The sequence below is a fragment of the Chrysemys picta genome, chromosome 19 (genome assembly GCF_011386835.1).
Source record: "Chrysemys picta bellii isolate R12L10 chromosome 19, ASM1138683v2, whole genome shotgun sequence".
Lineage (NCBI taxonomy): Eukaryota > Metazoa > Chordata > Testudines > Emydidae > Chrysemys > Chrysemys picta.
In genome coordinates this window covers 16,681,559-16,703,277 of record NC_088809.1, presented here as the reverse complement: position 1 = coordinate 16,703,277, position 21,719 = coordinate 16,681,559, and the positions used below count along the sequence as shown (strand labels likewise).

At 43.4% G+C, this 21,719-nt stretch overlaps 1 protein-coding gene across 2 annotated transcripts in view; it reads left to right on the top strand.

Moving 5' to 3' along the window:
- Positions 1 to 440: 440 nt before the first annotated feature.
- SPNS2 (SPNS lysolipid transporter 2, sphingosine-1-phosphate) overlaps positions 441 to 21,719 on the top strand; it is a 160,217-nt gene continuing 138,938 nt past the window's right edge. For both annotated transcript variants that reach the window (XR_010593889.1, XM_008166162.4), the window contains exon 1: positions 441 to 874. Coding sequence is in view for 1 of the 2 variants with exons in the window: in XM_008166162.4 (XP_008164384.3) it covers positions 580 to 874 (295 nt within the window). In the remaining variant the exon portion in view is untranslated. The remainder of the gene's footprint in view (positions 875 to 21,719) is intronic.

The window sequence follows — 21,719 nt, the reverse complement described above, 5'->3', positions numbered from 1 at the left end:
TCTGTGTTTCCCCTCAGGGAAGCTGGGCAGGGTGCAGGGTACACATGTCCCCTTGCGGGGAAGCCAGGCGGGGCGCGGGGGACGCGGGTCCCCTTGCGGGGAAGCCAGGCGGGGCGCTGGGTACACATGTCCCCTCGCGGGGGAGCCGTGCGGGGCGCTGGGGATCTGTGTTTCCCCTCAGGGAAGCCGTGCGGGGCGCTGGGAACGCGGATCCCCTCTCGGGGAAGCCAGGCGGGGCGCGGGGGACGCGGGTCCCCGCGCGGGGAAGCCAGGCAGGGCGCTGGGTACACATGTCCCCTCGCGGGGGAGCCGCGCGGGGCGCTCTGAGGCGCCGGGAGCCCAGGTGCGCGCGGGGCTCCTGTCAGGCGGAGCGGCTGCGGCGGGCGGGGCGGAGCCTGAGCTGCGGGGCCGCCCGCTCACGCCCCGCTGTCAGAGGCTGGCGGCGGCCGGTCCCGCAGGCAGGAGGCTGTTGCTGAGCCGGCTGCGGGATGCGGCGCTGAGCCTGCACCGCTGGCGTCTCTGCCCGGCCGCGCTGCGGAGCGAGCGGGCTCCTCCCTGCCCGGCTGCCTCCCGCAGCCCATGATGTGCCTGGAGAGCGGCGGCTCCGCGGCCGGCAGCCCGGGCTGCAGCGGGCGGCTCCGAGCGGGGGACGAGGAGGAGGAGGAGGAGGGCGAGCGGGGCTGCTGCGGCCGGAGCGCCGAGGGCGAGGTGCAGACCCTGTCGGGCAGCATGAACCCCCCGCCCGCGGGCAAGAGCCCCGAGCGCCTGGCCCCCCGCCACAAGCCGCCCAGCCTGGGCAGGGCCCGGGTAGCGGCCGCCGGCATCCTCAGCGTGGGCAACGTGCTCAACTACCTGGATAGGTACACGGTGGCAGGTAAGGGGCAGGGCCCCGGCCCTCCAGCTCGCCGCCCGGCTGCCTTAGTCCCTCGTGCATCCCTCTGCTGCTCCAGCCTGTCCTTCCCCCCTCATTCCTATTTCTCTCTTCCCTCCGTGTTCCCATCCTAGCCCTCCGCCCCTTCCATTTACCCCTCTGCTTTCCCGTGTCTCTGTTCATTTGTCCACCCCTCTCCGCCCTCTCTCCAGCTGTTCTGCCTTCCATCCGCTCAGCATCCGCCGCATGCTGTTAGCACAGCTCCTGGAAATGCAGCTCTGTGGCTATATGGCAACATACAAAAGGATAAACTCCCAGGAGATCTGGTTTGTGACCGTCCCTCCCAGCAGGGAGAGGAATGGGTTCTGAGAGCACCTGGAAGCAAGGGGCCTTTTGTATTGCAAATGGGTGATGCTTGGGGACACAGGAGGCATGCTTTTCAAAGGGAGGGAATCGATTCTAGTAGGACGCAAACCAGGAATCTCTCCTTCTTGTCTAGTGGATAGGAAGAAAATGCTTATAATACAATTGTCTTCTATACAAAACTCTCTATCCATTACTAGGCAGGACATGTATAAGCAGTGACACAGAGAGGTTCATCTCTCCCAATACAGATCAGAAGACCAATAGTCTGATAAACAGTTAAATCCCAGTTTCATGGTGGCTCAGTTATAGTAATTTAGCACTAGGTGAAAGCTGGTCCATATGTTGTAATTAGCTCCCGTTGTGCTGATTCTCTCTTATTATCGTCTATGCTATCTTAATTGCACATCTCTGTAAAAACTAAAAATTACTCTTTCCTTTGGTGTAGTGATAGCATAAATGTTCAATCATTAAAGAAAGCTGTTGTCCTCCTGACAATGCACACAAAGTGTGTAAAACCATGGATTGGTGGGGGGAAACGCTGACAAATTCATGAATAACACAAAATGCCCTGGGTGACAGGTGCAGCTGCTGTCGGACAGATAAAATGCACTTTGAAATGTGGGGCTTGGAATTGCATTTACTTGGCTGTTTCTTTGGAAAAAACACACAGAAGCAAATCACCTCTGCTTTGTTTTTGATGGGTCATTGAAAACCTGTAATTTCATAGTGGGAGCAGGCGGGGAAGGCCGTCCTTCTCTTCTTAACCAAAGAGGATTCTTTATGTGCAGAGAATAATTGTGTGCAGAATTCCCTAATAGGTGACACAACAGAACAAGAGAATGGCTTAGGATTTTGCTTGCTTGTAACGGAATGACATGCGGGAGCAGTGATGCAGCCGCAGTGCATTGTGTAAAGCATGTATTTCCCTGGGATGATAAACATTTCAAAATTGTGCGCTCCCTCACAGATATATTTTTACATGCTGTATCGCGTGGAAGGTAGTCTGCAGTTTGTGCCCAAGCAATCAGTACTATTGTGAAGCCTGGTTTAGGAACAAATATGACTTAAGATGTTTACTGTATAGCCCCTAGAGGGACTCTTCATTTATTCTTGTCAGGCAGTAACAGCAGCTTGGAAAATGCTTATTGAACTCTGTGTAATTAGGTATGTAGTAGGCGTGTTGGTATTAAACTGACACACATACTATAATATTTATTTTAATGTCTTCCATATTGATAATCCTATCTTCAGAGTTATAAATAGGGTTTGTGCATGTATAAACATCTATATATACACGCGTTCCTAATGTTTAGAAACCAACAGGATATACAGTAATAAAAAAAATCTTTGTTTGTTTAGACTTTCTTAAAACAGTGTAAGTTTGGAGGGGACTGGGAAAATATGTTGTAGTTGGGACTCAAGATTAATTCAAATTTTACTGTGTGTGTTTAGGTAGGGAAGTTAGTTGTTACGCTACCTCGTTTTTTTAAAAAGAGATTCCCTTCTGTGTGGCAATTAAGATCCCAATCCTGCAAGACATTGATCATCCTCAGTATCTTTCAGGAACAGGCCAAAAGATATCAGGTTACTCTTCTGTCACTGGGATTTCCGGTAATTTTTTGTGCTCAGAAAATGGAAATCCCTCTGATACAAAAGATGCAGGCTGAAAAGCAATAGGCATTTTTTGAGGGTTTTGCTTATTTTGCAGGAAACTAGTTTTCCCTAGGTAGAACTGAAAGAAAAAACGGGGGGGAGGAGGCTCGTTGTTGTTATATTCACCCATTTGTTACAGTAGCTCCAGCAAAGAGACATAGATTCTGATTTTTCTGGCAGCAGGAAAAAAGGGAAGGGATCCTCTGACAGAGAGAAATTGAGTATCTGCATTTGTGGGAAGGCCAGGAAATGTCTGTCCAAACAGAGTGTAAATGCAAGCTGACCACTGTATAATAGCACCCTAAGGTTTTCATCATTTCCAGCAGTGACCCCTAGTTTTGAAGGGGCTGAGTGATAACTCAGATGTAAAATTTAGCTGTTGTCTTGTACTTGACATAAACATTTTAGCTTAAGAGACCGATTTTGCTTACATGAGTTTTGGAGTTTTTTTTTAAGATACAAAAATGCAAAAAGTTTCCCTGCTTTTGAGGTGTATTCTAACTTGATATTTGTTTTTCAAAATGACATTTTGCAAGTTGCTAATTCAGAACATGAAATATTTTAATTCAATCCAATAAAACAGCTGAGGTAGTAAAAATGGTGTCACTACTGACTTCAAAAACTACTTTCCATAAAGTTATTTTATAAGAGAACCTACAAGTTAGTATTTTAGACCTCTGGTACACCCTACATAATAGCATGACAAATATTTGTGTATGAATCCAGTTAGTAGGTCAAAAATCCAGTTTGTGTCTCAAGCCAGGTAATAATTAGTGCTTGTAGTTCTTTAAATCTTCAAAACACTTTATATACGTTAATTATTGCAATACGATGGAGAGAGTCAAGTATTCCCATTATAGAAGGGGAAACTGAGTCAGAAGCTGCGATTTACTTTAGGCCATAGAGTTGATGTCAGACTGGAATTAGTTTCTGGCTCAGATTATTCCTCTTTTTACCTAGAAAGAATAATGTAAAATCTTTGGCTTTGAAGGAAGATCCCATATTTGCACTTAGCCTATAATAGGTGTAATAATCTATCTGGTCACTAATACACATCTTTTAAAGTTTTGAAAATATGTATTTCTACAATAAACAGTTGGGTAAATATGTAGAGTATATTTAAAATGTGAATCCCAAAATATTCTTCATATACTTCTAATTGACCACATGGAAATTAAAGAACATGAATTCCATCAATGCAAGGACATTTTAAGCGAGAGAGAGAAAACTCTCCATCCCTAGCACTTCTTGTGCCTCATTGCTGCGATGGCCTCAAACAAAAATTTGTTGTTTTTTATTTCCTTGTGTTTATTATACTGTTCTGCCTAGGCACAATCAGACTGAGTATAGTGAATTGAGTTCTTCGGTATTCTTGCAATTTTTGAGGGGGGATGGTGAGTCACACACTCAGTTTCTTCTTGATTAGTTTTGGTTTCATCGTACCAGTGATGTTGAAATGAGTCAAGGTAGTATGTGTTTCCATGTACCTTGCAAACTCTAGCAGGTCTTTCATGTGGCCAGAGGTAGCAATACCTAGCTCTTAAATAGTGCTTTATGTGAGTAGGTCTCAAAGCACTTTACAAAGGAGGTCAGTATCATTATTCCCATTTTACAGATGGGAAACTGAGGCATAGAGGTGAAGTGATTTTCCAAGGGTCACCCAGCAGGTCAGTAGCAGAGCCAGGAATAGAACCCAGGTGTCCTGGTCCCAGTTCAGTGCTCTATCCAGTAAACCGCAGATTAGGACACTATGTTGCAAACCTTGGGCACTTAAAACTCCCTTTGAAGTCCATGGGAATTAGTGGAACACTAGTGAGGTGGATCTGGACCACTGCTGTGGAGGTGCCCCCCCCCCCCCCGCTGTTTAAAAAAGTTTATCCCAAAAGTTTAAAGGAAATTACTGTACAGGTGATGATGGATCTTCTATAACATTCTACACATACACACTAAACCAGGGGTTCTAAACCTGGGGGTAACAAATGTGTCTGAAGATCGCAGCCACCTACCCTTTCCATAGTGATAAATAGAAGGGGAGGGTCTCAGCTAGATGGGAGGGGATTTCCTGGGGTGGTTCCTGATATGGAAAAACTTGATTACCACTGTACTGAACAGTACTGACTTTAAGGGAAATCACTTTCTGAAATTCTGTCTTAAAATATCATGAAGCATACTGAAAACCTGGGTTACAGCTGGTCCGATGACTTTGCATGAAGTAGAATTTTATTCTTTTAAAAGGTCTGTTGGTGTTGCAGCTATAAGGAAGGGAAATCATGAGGAAACGAGAGAGAGAGAGAGAGAGAGAGAGAGAGAGAGAGAGAGAGACTGGTAATCTGAAGCCATTAAAGATCACCTGTGAGTCTGACATCGTTGCAGAGCTGCATTCCAAAGGTCTTGGTGATACCTGACCTTACCCTCTTCTTTAGTGAAGTTGTTTTGGGGAAGTCCTGTTACCTTCAGAGTCTTGGAATGCAGCTCTGCCATTATGTCACAAATGAGCTTTTGTTGTTCCCATTGATGACTATGGCAGTAGTCTCCCTTCATCGTGATTTGTCATCTTTCCTCCTCCTCCTAACTAAACAGTAGTACTTTGCATTTCTGTAGCACCTTTCATTTAAGGATAATGTTTTAAAATGTTAATTGAGTCTCCCAACACCCCTGTGAATTAGGTCACTGTCATTATCTCCATTACAGATGGGGAAACTGAGTTAAGGAGAGATTAAGTGGCTTGTCCAAGGTGACACACCTAGTTTGAGGTAGAGGCTGGACTAGAATCCTAGTTCTGACTCTTGCGGTCAATATCCTTTGAAGATTGCATACCTCCGTGACACAGAGTGAGCCTGAGGTTTAAGTTTGATAGTTCATTTTTATATCATTTTTATATCACTTTCTATTGTAAAGTCTGACCACATTTTTGTGTTAATTATTTATATAATCCCGAAGAGACGAGGCCTTTCACAACATACAGCTGCCAACTCCACTCTTGACACGAGTTAAATACATATGTATACATTGCCACTGAAATTTAAAAGTCAAGTTTACTTCTGGGGAGCACAAGCTGTGCTAACAAGATTGGAAAGGTTCAACGTTAATTCTCAAATGCAAGGACATTTAAGAATTAAAAAGGCCAATCTATCTTTGTCACCTATTCATGTTCTCTGTAGTATCTTACTTTGTACATAGTGCATTTCATTCTGAAGGATCCCAAAGTGCTTTATGCAGTTAACAAACTAATAGATGTAATATTAAAAATAAACCCATTTAATCCCAGATTGGAATATCCCTGCAATCAGACTGTGCTCAGTGTTTATAGTATGAGTGAAGAAAGCGTAGAGTGGCAGCTTTAGACCTTTATTTTTCACCTTTTGTTGAGCTAAACTCCACATGGTTTGGCTGTGGAAGGAACTGTGTGCTGGAAAGAATAAGGTGCAAATAGCCACACAGCTCTTTGCTCAGATAGCAGTGTGCATAACTTGTTACCCAACCATACCATAGTGGTCATGAGATACACCTGGCAAGCATGGCAGGAATGTGCAACAGGACCACAAGGGGAGTGGTTTGATTGCGCAATGGGTGCGACTGAATCAAAATTCAGGAAGCACTATACAATTAAGTGCATGCCAGCAGCAGTGAGACTATATTGCTACTGCAGAAAAGAGCAATAAGAAGCATTCAGCAGCACAAAGACTAGTGATGTGAAGTGGCATTCTGTCCTGCAATGGAAGGGTATTTCTTACACAGGGTGGGCTTTATAAGAACATAAGAATGGCCAAACTGGGTCAGACCAAAGGTCCATCTAGTCTAGTATCCTATCGTCTGACAGTGGCCAATGCCTAGTTCCCCAGAGAGAATGAACAGAACAGGTGATCATCAAGTGATCCATCCCATCACCCATTTCCAGCTTCTGGCATATCCAGCTACATTCTGTTGCACCAGCTTTTGTGTGAATTGGCAGGATTTGGCCTAGAGTGTTTTACACTCAATGTGAAGTCACATTAGGTTTTGTGGAAGCATTTTTCTTCTCTATGAATTGTTTTCCAGATACTAACTGTATCTTTGCTATTATAGTCAGTATCTTTAACTCTCATACATTTTTACAATATGCTCATTGGTCAGTTAGCTTCTTTCCCCCCCCCCAATGAATTAAAGTATGTGCTTTATTGTAGTTAATGACTAAAGCCTTTTTGTAACAAGGCTGTTAGATTCTGGTAAATACTTGATAATCTTGTTCTTATGAGTACTTTGATATTATAATCAGGCACACAGAATCTGTGCTTATATTCATCAGTACTGGAAGCCACGTGGGAAAGACTTTTGGGATCAAGAGTGTAGGAACTTTATAACCATACCTTAGGGGAGTGCTGAGTTGAACTGGGTTAAACTCCATCAGACAACTTGTGTTTTCTTTATTAGACGTTTATTTCTTATTCCTGCATATAGGCTGCACATCGTAGGTAACTATATTGCTTACCAGGTAGCTTAGCAGTCTGCTGAGTTCAGTAGACATGGTTAAAGTCTGGTGTCTCTCCCCTCTTATGAAAGGTCATAGTTCTTGCTTCAGATCTTTAGAAATGGTTTTGCCATACTGCTGAGCAACTTGTGATTTAAAGATGTTTGTTATCCAGCGTTGGTCTAATGCTTTTATGCAGCATGCTGGGAATCTAGTGAGCCTAAAGCAGTATCTTATGACTCTGTTACAAAGGTACAAATGAGAATGTAGTACTAGTTTAAAAAAAAAAATCCCTCAGACTCATTTGGGAATGTTGCATTATGGGTCTGTGCTACCTTAACTTTCCAAAGACCGGGTCTGTTCATGATCTATGACTATAAATGATATATCCATGCTATATAAATATCCTGTTTTAAAATATCTTGGCAAATTGTTTTTTCCACTGGGTTTCTAATGTGATGTATACATACATGTAATGATCATCATTGGAAGATATTTTTAAAAACCTCTTAGTCTGAATTGTAATGTTTCATTTGAAAATATCATTATCAGCGATGGAGATATTTGAATATCTACACTAGGACCATTCATGATCTATCTACATCTAATACAACTGGCTATTTCAGTGAAGTTGCTCTGAGAGGAAGGGGGACACTCATTTCTATGCTTCCCGTTCTTACAGCAGCACAAATTGTTAGGAAAGTGAAAATCTGATGGAGATTGGATGACTAATGGGATATAGAATCTTTTACCTCTGTGGTCACTAGCCCTGGTCTGGGGTGATTTGAAAGTTTCCATTTGATCGCTGCATGATGGCGTATGAGCTGGTGCTCTCATTCCACCTCTCAGTGTTCAGCTATTCATGTCACGAAAGCCATCCCACATTTGGCACTGCTGGGAACTCTCATTAGTAGTCCTCAGCTGAGAGTCCAAGGATAGAATGAGCCATAAAGTCTAAACTTACCCTCATCCTCTATAGAGGTGGTCCCTCCAAGGCATCAGTGAGCATGTTGGCAGGGTGATGCTGAGAAGCTCGTGAAAGGAAGATGGTCCAGTGATTTGAACTCTAGTTTGGGCTGTGGGAGACTCAGACTCAATTCCTGCTCTGCTACAGACATCCTGGGTGGCCCTGGGCAAGTCACTTACTCTCTGTGCCTCCGTTCCCCTCTGTAAAATGGGGTACTAGTACAGCACTGCCTCACAGGCTGTAGAGGATAATTACATTAAAGATTGGGAAGCACTCAGATACTATAGTCTTGAGGACCATAGTAGTATCTAAGATAGATACATTGTGTGGCTGCTGCTGCATATGTTGTATCTGGTGTGGGGGGGTTGGATTAGCTTCAATCCTCCTCCTTCGGGGCTCTTAATCTGGCAGCTTCTACCATCACTAAATTCACAAAGCTATTTTAAATATAAAAGAAGGAAAAAAAACAGGAAGAGAAGACGACAAATTGGAGTCCAAATCCAGCTGTAAGCTGGAAGAGAGCTAAATTGTGCCTTCTAAAGACCATGTGCACCGGCCTCTGATTGTTGGCGAACAATATTCTTTCCCACAGTCTTTGTATTTCTATTGGAGGAGGCTAGTGACTGTAGTGGCTGAACAGAACAGCAGAGGGAAAAGATGAGGGCACGCTACAGGGGGGATAGCTGCAGTAGCAGCTCAGAGCACTTGGCCGACAGAACGAGAGAACCACATGCTGGAACGATAATCCTTTTAGCCTTGGCATGTGATGATGATTTTTTTTTAAGGCTGCATTAAACCAAAACTGCTATAATCCATTTTGCTCTTTGTTCGGGCTTCTGCTAATAATCAGGTAATTAAAAGAACACAGTTAACGACTTACTTTTCTTAGCCTGGCTGTTGTTCTTGTTATCCCTATTATAAGTAAATGGTTACCAATAACTATTTATTATGTGAGCACCATTTAATGTACTTGGTGACTGTGCAAAACGTAAGACTTGGTGAAACCATGGAGACCCTACTCAGATAAAACTCTCACTGAAGTCCACAGGAGTTTTGCCTGGGTGAGGTCTGCAGAGTTCAGTCCAATACTGTTTAAAGTTAACTCTCCTCTCGTATCCCGCTGGGCATTCCAGGCTCTCCCTGTCTGCCATTGCTGTAAGTGGGTGAGCTACACCCATAGGGAAAGCGGGCTGATGAGACAGAGTACTTGCGTGTGGATCTGAAAGGAGGATTTTGCTTATCATAATTCAGAATGGGTTTTTAATCCTTCTTTAATTTAATTTCACCATAAGTTCCAGAGCTGCAGAATGAGCTGGGCTATCTCTGTATTCGTTGGGGTAACCCCTTGCTTTGGGTTCACCCTGGGGAAGGTAGTGCTCTAATGTGGACACTTGCACAGGGAACTAGCAGCTGGCCAGGCACTCTTGGTTCATATTTCTTGAGTAAAGCATCTAATTTCAAAACAGCAGTGCTATAACAGGACATCCAGGTCCCAAACATGAAATCTCCCTACAGGTACATAACCCCCCTTTTTACATCCCTAAGCCCTGATCGGAGCTGTGTTTGGGTGTTCTGTTTAGGATACTTAGGTTTGAAAAGTTCCATTTTTAGCCCTGCCAGCCTTGATCAGGTAACAGAGTAACAGCCGTGTTAGTCTGTATCCGCAAAAAGAAGAACAGGAGTACTTGTGGCACCTTAGAGACTAACAAATTTATTAGAGCATAAGCTTTCGTGGACTACAGCCCACTTCTTCGGATGCATATAGAATGGAACATATATTGAGGAGATATATATACACACATACAGAGAGCATAAACAGGTGGGAGTTGTCTTACCAACTCTGAGAGGCCAATTAATTAAGAGAAAAAAAAACTTTTGAAGTGATAATCAAGCTAGCCCAGTACAGACACTTTGATAATAAGTGTGAGAGTACTTACAAGGGGAGATAGAGTCAATGTTTGTAATGGCTCAGCCATTCCCAGTCCTTATTCAAACCGGAGTTGATTGTGTCTAGTTTGCATATCAATTCTAGCTCAGCAGTCTCTCTTTGGAGTCTGTTTTTGAAGTTTTTCTGTTGTAATATAGCCACCTGCAGGTCTGTCACTGAATGACCAGACAGGTTAAAGTGTTCTCCCACTGGTTTTTGAGTATTTTGATTCCTGATGTCAGATTTGTGTCCATTAATTCTTTTGCGTAGAGACTGTCCGGTTTGGCCAATGTACATGGCAGAGGGGCATTGCTGGCACATGATGGCATATATCACATTGGTAGATGTGCAGGTGAACGAGCCCCTGATGGTATGGCTGATGTGATTAGGTCCTATGATGATGTCACTTGAATAGATATGTGGACAGAGTTGGCATCGGGGTTTGTTACAAGGATAGGTTCCTGGGTTAGTGGTTTTGTTCAGTGATGTGTGGTTGCTGGTGAGTATTTGCTTTAGGTTGGGGGGTTGTCTGTAAGCGAGGACAGGTCTGTCTCCCAAGATCTGTGAGAGTGAGGGATCATCTTTCAGGATAGGTTGTAGATCTCTGATGATGCGCTGGAGAGGTTTTAGTTGGGGGCTGAAGGTGACAGCTAGCGGTGTTCTGTTATTTTCTTTGTTGGGCCTGTCTTGTAGGAGGTGACTTCTGGGTACTCGTCTGGCTCTGTCAATCTGTTTTTTCACTTCAGCAGGTGGGTATTGTAGTTTTAAGAATGCTTGATAGAGATCTTGTAGGTGCTTGATTATCACTTCAAAAGTTTTTTTTCTCTTAATTAATTGGCCTCTCAGAGTTGGTAAGACAACTCCCACCTGTTTATGCTCTGTATGTGTGTGTATATATATCTCCTCAATATATGTTCCATTCTATATGCATCCGAAGAAGTGGGCTGTAGTCCACGAAAGCTTATGCTCTAATAAATTTGTTAGTCTCTAAGGTGCCACAAGTACTCCTGTTCTTCTTTTTGATCAGGTAAGTTAGATAACTTGGTCTTACATGGGTTGACAGAGTCCTGTAGTTCTTTAGTCTCCATCAGTTGAACAGGTATTTGTAAGAAATGTTAGGCAAGGGATGCTGTTAGCTAGCTCTGTTTTAAGCTCTCCGGGGCCGGGACTGTATGTAGTGTCCTGTTCAGTTCCTAGCACGTTGCCAGTGCTAAACAAATAATAATTAGCATGGCATTGCAATGCTGTTAACAGCACTAGCTGTGGAAATATTTCTTTCTTAGTACAAGTTTAAAGGAAAAATGTTTGCTTTGTCTTTTCTAATACAACACAAAACCCCTAAAGTTCTTTGATGTATTTCCCCCCCTCCCTTTACTTTTAGGCTATTAAAATTCTAATACTGCCACAGCTACACTAATTTTAATGCACTTATAAATATTCTTGATTTTTTTCCTAGCAGCCAAAACTGCTGACTAACATTCAGGATAATCTTATATACGTATGCAGGAACAGACATCCACAGGGTCAGCTCTCAGACGCTACCAGTGGCCCTCAGCTGTAATGTTCAGATTAGAACTGTGTTCCACTGAGAGCTGAACAACAAGTTTCCTAATTCTTCCATCCTTGGTCTCTCTGTCAGATTTCCATGGTTGCGGGATGGGAAAGCGGAAAGAATGTGTTATTGCAACCAGGGCCGGCTCCAGCATTTCTGCCGCCCCAAAAAACAAACAAACAAAAAAGCCGCGATTGGTGGTGGCAATTGGGCGGAGGGGGGGGGGGGGGGAAGAGGTGAAGCCGCGATCGGCAGCAGCAGTTCAGCGGCAGGTCCTTCGCTCCTAGAGGGAGTGAGGGACCTGCCGCCCCCGAATTGCCGCAGGTGCCGCCCCTCTCCCTTGGCCGCCCCAAGCACCTGCTTGTTAAGCTGGTGCCTGGAGCCAGCCCTGATTGCAACATCATAAGATTGAAGACAACAAGAGAAATTGTTGCATCTAAATATCGGCCATGAGTCCTGTTTCAGCAAAACACTTAAGCTTGCACTTAATTTTAAGCATGTGAATAGTCCCTTTGACTTCAATGGGACTACCAGGTGCATAAAGTTAAGTGTGTTGCTGAATTGGGGTCATAGTGAATAGTGTAAGAGTCAACAAAAAAGTTGTCATACTAAAATCTCATGTTTAGTTTTTCTATTTTGACTGAATTCTTGCTCCGCAAGGTTTTAAAACAAAATAGCCATTTTCACATTGCAAATCTTAACTTCTGAAATGTCTTACATTTTCAATGTGAAATGATTTTTGTCCAAAATAAATTGGCTCCGATTTTCTTCTAACTGGTGTAAATTAAAAATAACATTGAAGGCAACTCCAATATAAAAATCGCTCTAAATGGGAGGAGAATTGGGCCCACTATGTTTAGGCTTTGTGTCTGTTATCGTAATACCCTGATTTCCCTGACGCACAAAACACACCCCTTAATTGGATGCTGCTTTTCAGAGGGTATAAACACTGGCTATATTCTAGTAATGAGCAATGCTTGACAATATCCTTATTTTAAACTCAGAAGTAGAACATATTCAAATCACTTATTTACCTTGCCTCTCCTTTCACATGGTAAAGGAAATCCTAAATTGCTCATTGCAAGGTGTTTCTTTTGGATACTCTTGCTAGCATGCAGCACATATTGGGCTTTTGCTAATCAACTTTCTGCCATGCTGCTTATGATGCTTAAAGTCAGAAAAATAAAAGTGTTATCGCAAGACACACAATTATTGTGATCCTCTTGTATAAGAGAAGCCAAACTAATATTTGCATCTGTACCTGTATACAAGGTCCATAAATAGTTACGGTCCCACCAGGGAGGAATTTCCAAATCATCAATCAGACCTGTCAGAGTGATGGATAACAATAATTCCCGGACTGAAGCCAAACTCAGACTGAAGGGTATATGGCATAGTAGTAAGGACTGCATGATCTGGGACTAGTAAAATAAAACATTAGGTTATTATCCCCCCCCACTTGTGTGGAGTAGTTGGCATTTTGGGTGTGGATACCTGTAATTCATCTACTGTCTCTGTTAATTTAATTTAAATTTTTGTATTTATTCAGGCACCGGATATTCATGAGACATTTGTAACAGTTCCCTAGCACTTAGAGTACTGTAGACTGCCAGCTATGCGGAGTGCTTTGAACTGTACAGCAGAAATGAAAAAGCAATAAAATAAATGAGATTACATCTCTCGCCTATTTCATTATAGCTGGGCCTTAGTAGCACCACTGTAGTTCAGAGTCATGCACCATTTCCATCATAAAACCTGTATTGGAGGCTTTTAATTCACACATTTTATTCTTCAGCAGGCTGGAACTTGGCATAGGCGAACATCCTCTTGCACAGTGGTTCTCAGATTTTTGTACTGGTGGCCCCTTTCATATAGCAAGCCTCTGAATGCGACCCCCCCCCTTATAAATTAAAAACACTTTTTTATATATTTAACACCATTATAAATGCTGGAGGCAAAGCGGGGTTTGGGGTGGAGGCTAACAGCTTGCAACCCTCCATGTAATAACTTCGTGACCCCCCTGAGGGTCCTGACCCCCAGTTAGCGATTCCTTGCTCTAGCCATTGGCTCATGGTCTTAGGGACCGTGATCAGTTCTGGGATCTGGAGTACTGTTCTTCAACAAGCTTTGGTTCAGGCTCTTGAAGTCAAGAGGAATCTTTTTGTTTAATTCAGTGACTTTATAAATCAAGCTCTGAGCTCATGGGAACTGGGCATACTAGCGAGTTGGGGAGCCTTCCTTGGCCGAAGAATAAATCTTAATGTCTGTCAATATCACATGTGGAGTGAAAGAGTTTTGCATCCAATGCAGGCAAACAGCCATACTTCTGGGTGCTTATTCCCAATGAAAGCCTACCTATGATACAGTGACCTTGCAAGGGCTGCTTAGTCTCTCAGACCCTAGGTGCTTTGCTAAACAAGGAGAGGTTTACTACTCACATGCTTAAAGTTAAACGTGTAAATGCTTTGCTGAATCAGGCCCTCATTTGGGCAACTGTTCCTATCTTAATGTTTTTTCTAATCATGATTAAGCTAATTCAATAATTGGCTCTTAAACTGTAGCTGTGAGATATTGTGCTGGTAGCTAGAGATATGGATAACAGCCTGGGGAAAAGGAGAGGCAAGCAGCTTTTATTTTACACTGAATTTCTTTACTTTTTCAAATTTGTCTTTCCAATTTAAAACCGACTCTCCATCATTAATACTTAGCACTTTCAGATAGTGCTTTGCTTTATATCATCAGAGCATGGTGCCAATGTCAACTAATCATTTCTTACATCCCCGTGAGCTGCTATCCCCATTTACTTGCCCACAGCAAATGAGGAGCCAAGATTAGAACCCAGGTACTCAGATAATATTCTGATGAGGACCGTATGAGTCCGTCAATAAAGGTTTCTTGGCCCTCAGGTGCATCCACTAAATCCTGATGTATCTGATTAATTAAGCTTCCTTGTTACAGTTGGTAGATCATTATAAAATATTTGTTTTTTCCCCATACACAATTATGAAATTATTCATGAGAAGCTTACAACGTGGTGGACCGAATGTCCTGGAGATTGGGTCTTCTGCTTGGTCCTTGAACGTGCCTGGCATGTGCAATGGAGCGACAAGCTTCTTCATTCCTCCTCCCCTTTGTGTGTGCCACCCCTGAGCTGGAGAGACCATTTACATGAGTGTTAACTCTAGCTGCACCAGTGATAGCAGTGGTGGGTAAAACAGGTGAGTGTAGACAAACCCTAGCAATAAGAAGAATTCGGTCTCCAGTGCTTCAATTTCTGGTCTCTCTGCAGAGCCTGCCGAAAGTACCAAGTAGCATCAGTTGTGATGTGGACATCAGTTCACTAGGGACTGGACTGAGATCATTTAACTGTTAATTTTATTAATCACCATTTTGGCCAGGAATTCTTATTTACAGGGACACTTGTCAAATGCTCTGTAAATTAAAAACCACAACAAAACCAAAACTTTCCATTGTTTGTATGAGCTTCGCTATAACAGTTGTTTCTATACTGGCTTGTTCCATAGCAACACAGTTTTGCCATTTTTTGTGGGAGGACCGTCAAAATGTTTTTCCTGCATTAAGACCCTAGTGAATTTACTTCCTTGTTTGTCATCCTCATTGTGAATGATATTCCCTGTAATACATTTGCAGCTTCCTGTCCTGGAAATAGAATGTGTTGACTCTAGTTCCCTCTGTGAGCTGTCCAGCTTCGAGGCAGCAGACCTAGAAGCTGTGTTGTAATCACGCAGAAAGTGTTTCTATTTTTAAAAATACCTTTGTGAAAGTGTGGTGGTTTTAAAATATATTCTAATTATATCCATTTCTTATAATTATATACTTTAGATATTAATGTCTATAATTTAGAATGTATAATTTAGACTTCGATAGGGGGAGTGTCTTGACAATTTTAAAGTACTTTAAAAATGTGCCTAACCTACTTAGCAACAACAACTTTCTTCCTTAATGATATTCCTGGGTTTGATGCTGGATGGTATCATCTTGGGTGGAACTTCTGTATATGTATATTTGGGCAGGTACTTCTTTGTGTGTGTGTGTGTGCATTTTGAGCCTGCAAGTCTTAAGGATTAGATGGCATATTGGGGGGGGTGGGAGAACACTGCGAAATCTCCTTGTTTTGTTTTCGTTTTTTAAAACAAAAGACCAGTTTCCCTTTAAAAGTGGGAGCGTGTCTGGGCAGCTGAAATTGCGGTGCAGCATGTGGTTTGCTGAGCAGAAGGCAAGTCATTTTTTGCCCAGCAAATTATCGTGCCATGTCAGCTGTATTGTGCCCCTTGTAATTTCGCTGTGACTGTTGCTCAGAATCCCTGCTGCTGATAATGAAGCGGCATGTGTATGCTTCACGTTCAGCATGGGTGCTTATAGGGCACTTGCTTTTTAAAAAAATTTTTTAAATCTGACAGCTGTGTAATTAATCAAAGTAAACAGTGGTCCAAGCCTCAGTGGAAAAGAGTTGAGTTCCCTTAGGAAGTTGGCCCCCTAGAAATTACATATAGATTTCATCATCTGCACCTGCTACTGATCTGGTCTCATATGCCAGCAGCCCCCACTGGTGAGTGTCCTCTGTGTTTCTCTTCTCTCTGCCTCATTTGAGAGACATTGTTTTTTCTTTCAAGTTTCCCACTGGTGTGATGCTTGTTTTGGTCCACAAACATTAACGATATTTTGTCCGATTCCTGGCTGAGGAATCTTGCCAGTGAATGTGCTGAGAGCTGCAGAGGGCAACATTACATGGTTTATATTAGATCTGTAGCTAAAGGAAGGCCCATCCCACTAGGAGTGGAAGAGTCGGATAATTGTGCAAGGGGACCAGGTGGCTCGAGGGACTGGCAGTAGGAGATGAAATACTATAGATTCTTAGTTCAGTCCAGTCCCAGGTTGGTAGCAGCCAGGGCTGCTGCATTCTATTCTGTATTGGTTCTTATACCACGCTCATTGCTGTAGTATCTGATGATCTTATAGACAGAGACTACCAAACTCATTTCACCTATGCCGTGAATTCGTTACCCAAAGCTGGAACTGCTGCTGCAGTTGGTATTTATTGGTGAACTTATTGGTCTTGGAGATGTACCTTTCAAATGTCCCTCATTGCAAGGGATTTCTTTCATTTTAGTCCCAAAGTTCCTTATGTTCCTTGCAGATTTGGTGTCTTCTCACTTCTGTTGTTGAAAATTATTTACCTTAGCCTCAAAACATTGTGAAAATGAGGTTATAAGGGCAACAGGACAAATCCCACAGTACTTTAAGTTTCCTGCGTGAATGATTGTTTTGTGCCCCATATTTTGGGTCTTTGTTTCGGTCGGCATTTTCTCATTTGAGCCTTGGCAGGCTGCTCAGAGGGGCCAAAGATTCAATGGGCCAGGGAGGTTGACCTACTCTTCAATCTTGGAGGGCTGTCTCAGCTGGTCGGAGTTGATGCATGCTGATGGAGCAGTGTAGGGGAAGCTTGTATTGCTACCGCTCTTGCTGTATTTCTTTGTGGATAAATTAAGAACTTTGTTTTCTTAGCCTGCCAAAATATCCCCTTCACCATCACTAAATTAACTTACAGAACGCCTTGTTCAGACACTAGAAAAAGATCCAGCCAGGTGTCCAAATCAGCATCAGCAGAGGATTTGTGCGGCAGCTGGCGCTTGAGGGACCCAATGCGTATATAACCACTTTGAGTGATAGAACTGGCACATGAGAGCCCCCACCTCACCTCCGCACGAGGGCATTTTGCACGTCTGCTGGGGAAGCCCAGTATTTCCCAACATTACATTCAGCAAATGAGCCTCTGATCTCGATCGTCCAGGTTTCAGTTTCTGTGATGCTCACGTGAAGTGTCCCATTGATTACTGGCACTAACAAGCACAGTTGCAAGGAAGCTTTAGTGTGGACATAAGTAGTTTCTTTAGTGCAGTCCATCAGACCTTCGTTGAGAGGAAGACAGGGGTTCTAGCTCTTGTCATGTCCCTTCCTGTCCTCCACTGGGGAAAAGCCTTAAGAAGGCAAGAGAGTCTCTGCAAATTCCACAGCCGCCATCCCTCTCCTAGCTGGAGTGTTGACAAAGGCCATATAAGGTTACTTGATCACGCAGTTTTCTCCTTGCAGCATGACTCCGGACTTTGGCTGTCGCTATTTTAAATTGCACACATGGGGATAATTTCACACAGCCCAAATAACGAGATCAAATTATGGGGAATGTTGGTTCAGAATAGTTGTTCTCCGCCCAATTTCACGGAATCTTTAACAATGCAACAAGAAACAAACAGACAAAAACAAACAGAATCCCTTTAAAAAAAAAAGTCTTAAAAATAGAGATCGGGTTAAAAGGAGACCGTTTCTAATTCTGTTATCATTGTGGTCCTAATTTGATTCTCCTGGTGACTTGAATTCCTCACAGATTGCTGGTTTGTCTGCAGATCTGTAATTCCCACACACTGTAATTTTGCCCTTGGAAATGTTGGCCATGGGTAGCTGCCTCTTTCTGAGTTGGAACTTTGCTCACTTTCAACTCTGAGCACGCATTTTCACAGCTAGTTTCAAAGCCGAGATTCTCGCCTCTCTGAAGGGACCATAAAGCCCTCAGAGACCGCGCACTAGATGGCCCTGTGGTCTGACCCCATCCCCCCCCCTTGCTGAGGACTGTGTTCTGATGTATATTTTTAGCAAAAAAAAGAATGAAAAAGGAGGTTGGCCGGTTGGTTTTTCACAGGAAGAATGCGATGTCTCCTCATAGAATTTCAGACTCCATTGCAAGTGAACACAAGGGCTGGCAGGGTTAGATAGCCTGGGGCTAGGCTGAGTGGTTTTATAACACCGAGGCACACACTTCTATCAGTGTGAGCCTGCATTGGGGCCTGATTGGTTTGACTTTGTGTATTTTTAGTATTCACTTTACCCTAACCGACCGTGGCCAGATTCTGTTGCACATGAGTTAGCCTGTTGGACTCCATGAGCCAGAGGCACCTTGTGATTGTGATTCCTTTTTCTCTCTAAGGCCTTGTCTAGCTGAGGAAAATAGGTCTGTTTTCTAATCTAGACATAGCTGAAGGCTTTGTTCACACTGTGACTGTGGACAGGTGAGAGGGGGATGTGCCTGTAGTGGGGAACGAGCTGGAGCAAAATGTCCTAGAGTAAAAGAGAGAAGCTGAGGAGACAGTGCCTTGAGGTGTAGGGGTTCCTCTGAATAGAGGCCCTTTCAGAGAATGACCAGAGTAGTAAAACAGAAAACATGAGACGACGACTAAAGGGCGTTCTCCTTTCTCATTCCCAGAACAGAGGGATTGTGTGTACGTTGTAGGCAGCCTTCCTTGTGTCTATCAAATAGAAAATAGGCCAGCTCTGTGCATGTGTATATGGAGAATAGGACTGAAAAGATCTCTGTAATAGAGCTGCCCATGGCTTCTGTCTCAAGGTGCTTTCCTGACCATCCATTACACAGGCTGCTGTCACAAAACCCACAGTCCAGTGTTTCTGTAGCATTTGTGGGGTCTGAAGGGGAGAGAAATGTCCTAGGAGCAAGATGGGAGGGTTCAGATTATAGGCCCTACCAGCCAGAGCTAGGGAGGTCCCTGTGGCATTGGTGGGGTGTGGCGGGAGGGGGGAATCGTAAGAGCTATGTTGCTGGGTGGTAGAGTGAGTACATGCTGTGCTGTGCACGTGGCAGGGACTTGGAGTTCTCGCTGACTGCAAAGAGGAAAACCGTATTGTGTCCAGTGTTCCCGCAAAAGGGAATGCCAAAGAAACAGGCTTTTCTACTCTAGGGGATTCCAAAGTGTGATCTCCAAGAAGCTATTCCAGAGAAGAACTATGAGATTTCTCATATTGGCAGTAAAACAAGCAGGGAAAACAAATGCTCTCCCACCTGGACTTTATTTAGAATAGGCCCCCGTTCTCTGGACTTCTGGGGAGCTGGCAGCATTGATCCAGGCTGTGGGTACTTAGGGTTAGGTTGTGCACTGCTTTTTTTTACTCCCAGCAGCCAGTGCTGAGGCCATTGGCTTCTTTGGAACTTTTTTATTAAATCTCTCTCTGCGGATTAACCGTGTCTGTGTCATACCTGGGGAATAACTATATCTGAGCCACACCTTGGGCTTCAGATAGTATCATATCCCATACCTAGGTAATGTTTTTAACTGTTATGCCAGTAATCAACTAAATAAACTTGTGTTCTTGCTTGGAGGACTCAGACGGGGATGGGCCAAAACCAGAAGGTGGATCTGACACCTTTGAACGTTGACACTTGAGATGAAGTGGAAACTTTATCCAAAGAACTCCTTGTTTTGGTTTTAAAATACCAAAATTCTGCTTTGCAAAACTGAAACCTCACTTTGTTTATGGGTCAGGTTTGAGTCTGCGGAGTATCCCTTTGCTGTGATCCACCAAATTTCCCCTGTGCCTCAATTTATTCGTGTTCCCTTTTTTGGCCACATCTACACTGTATAAACAATCAAGGCATTAGCCATCACAGCGAATCAATAGTTTAGAAGTGGTGGGCCAGATAAATATATTACAGGTGATGAGATATATATGTGATGTTTATTATTTCTGCCAACTACAGAGCTTTTAACAGAAACAACCCATTTATTTGTTCAGAAACAGCCCTGAGCACTGATTAAAGCCTAGATAAAGTGCTTGGCAAATCTGAAGTTGCTTCTTGAAGCTGTTTACACACTGTTCTAAAAGGCTCAATCCTGCATCTGCTGCTAGCGAGCTCTGGGCTCTTCAGCAGTTGTGCGCTTTGCACATGATGGCTCAGATGGTAGCTGTGGGAAGGATCCATAGAGGTGATGGAGTTTGAACAAGCCACACAGTATTTGGATGTGTTCCACCCAAACCTTCGGAGACTTAGCTGAATTTCTTTGGTCTACAAATTGTCTGGAAGTATTGTGAGGACACCCTTTCTTGTGAGAGATTTCCAGTGCATCAGCTGGGTTCCAAACACAAAAAAGAGCCTTTTTCGTGCTAATGCAGTATTTCCACTCCTAACCAGAATTTGGAAGTGCAGGGATGGGTGAAAATGAGAAGCACGTGGGACAAAATTAACGACATTATTTAGATCATCAAAAGTTTGGAATTTATTGTGAGTTCCAGGTGGAGGTCTGTCTTGATTCTCATCTTTATATAGATTGATTTCCTTTTCCTGCTTACGACTAGGGCTGTCAGAACAAATTCACCTTCCTGCAACATTTGGAAACAGAATGGCTATGCTGTGGTGAACCCTGGATGTGACACATTTTCATACTGAAAAAGAAAATGTGTGTAGCAGACACTGATTGCCACAAGGAGGGTGACGATTACTATTTATTAATTGCATTAAGGTAACTCCTGGGAATCCAGTCAAGGGTCAGGGCCCTGTTGTGCTAGGTGCTGTACTAACCTAACCAATAGTAAAAGAAGAATTTACTTTCAGATGCTTCAATTCTTGACCGGGGCACTGGTCATCCATGTTATTGTTTCTCAATCTAATATATCGGTTGAGTTCTCGCTCCGTAAGATGTTTGAATAGTTTTGCCTTCTTGCCCTGGGCAGCACTGAGCAATGGGCAACTTCATTTCAGGACAGGTATAAACTGACCACTGCTGCCCTACCCTTCTGCTCTAATAGAGCTCTTCATTGCTTAATATATGCATCCGAAGAAGTGGGCTGTAGTCCACGAAAGCTTATGCTCTAATAAATTTGTTAGTCTCTAAGGTGCCACAAGTCCTCCTGTTCTTCTTTTTGCGGATACAGACTAACACGGCTGCTACTCTGAAACATTGCTTAATATGCGGCGCGAGGAAGGCTATGGTTAAGCAGCGTGCAATATGCGTACTCTAGCAGCAGTAGCCTCTGCTACGCTGCATTGCTGAAAAGCATCGGATGCAGCAACTAGGCAAAAGGATTGTTTCTTTAGTCAAACAAAGGGACAGTGGTTAAATGGACTCAACCATT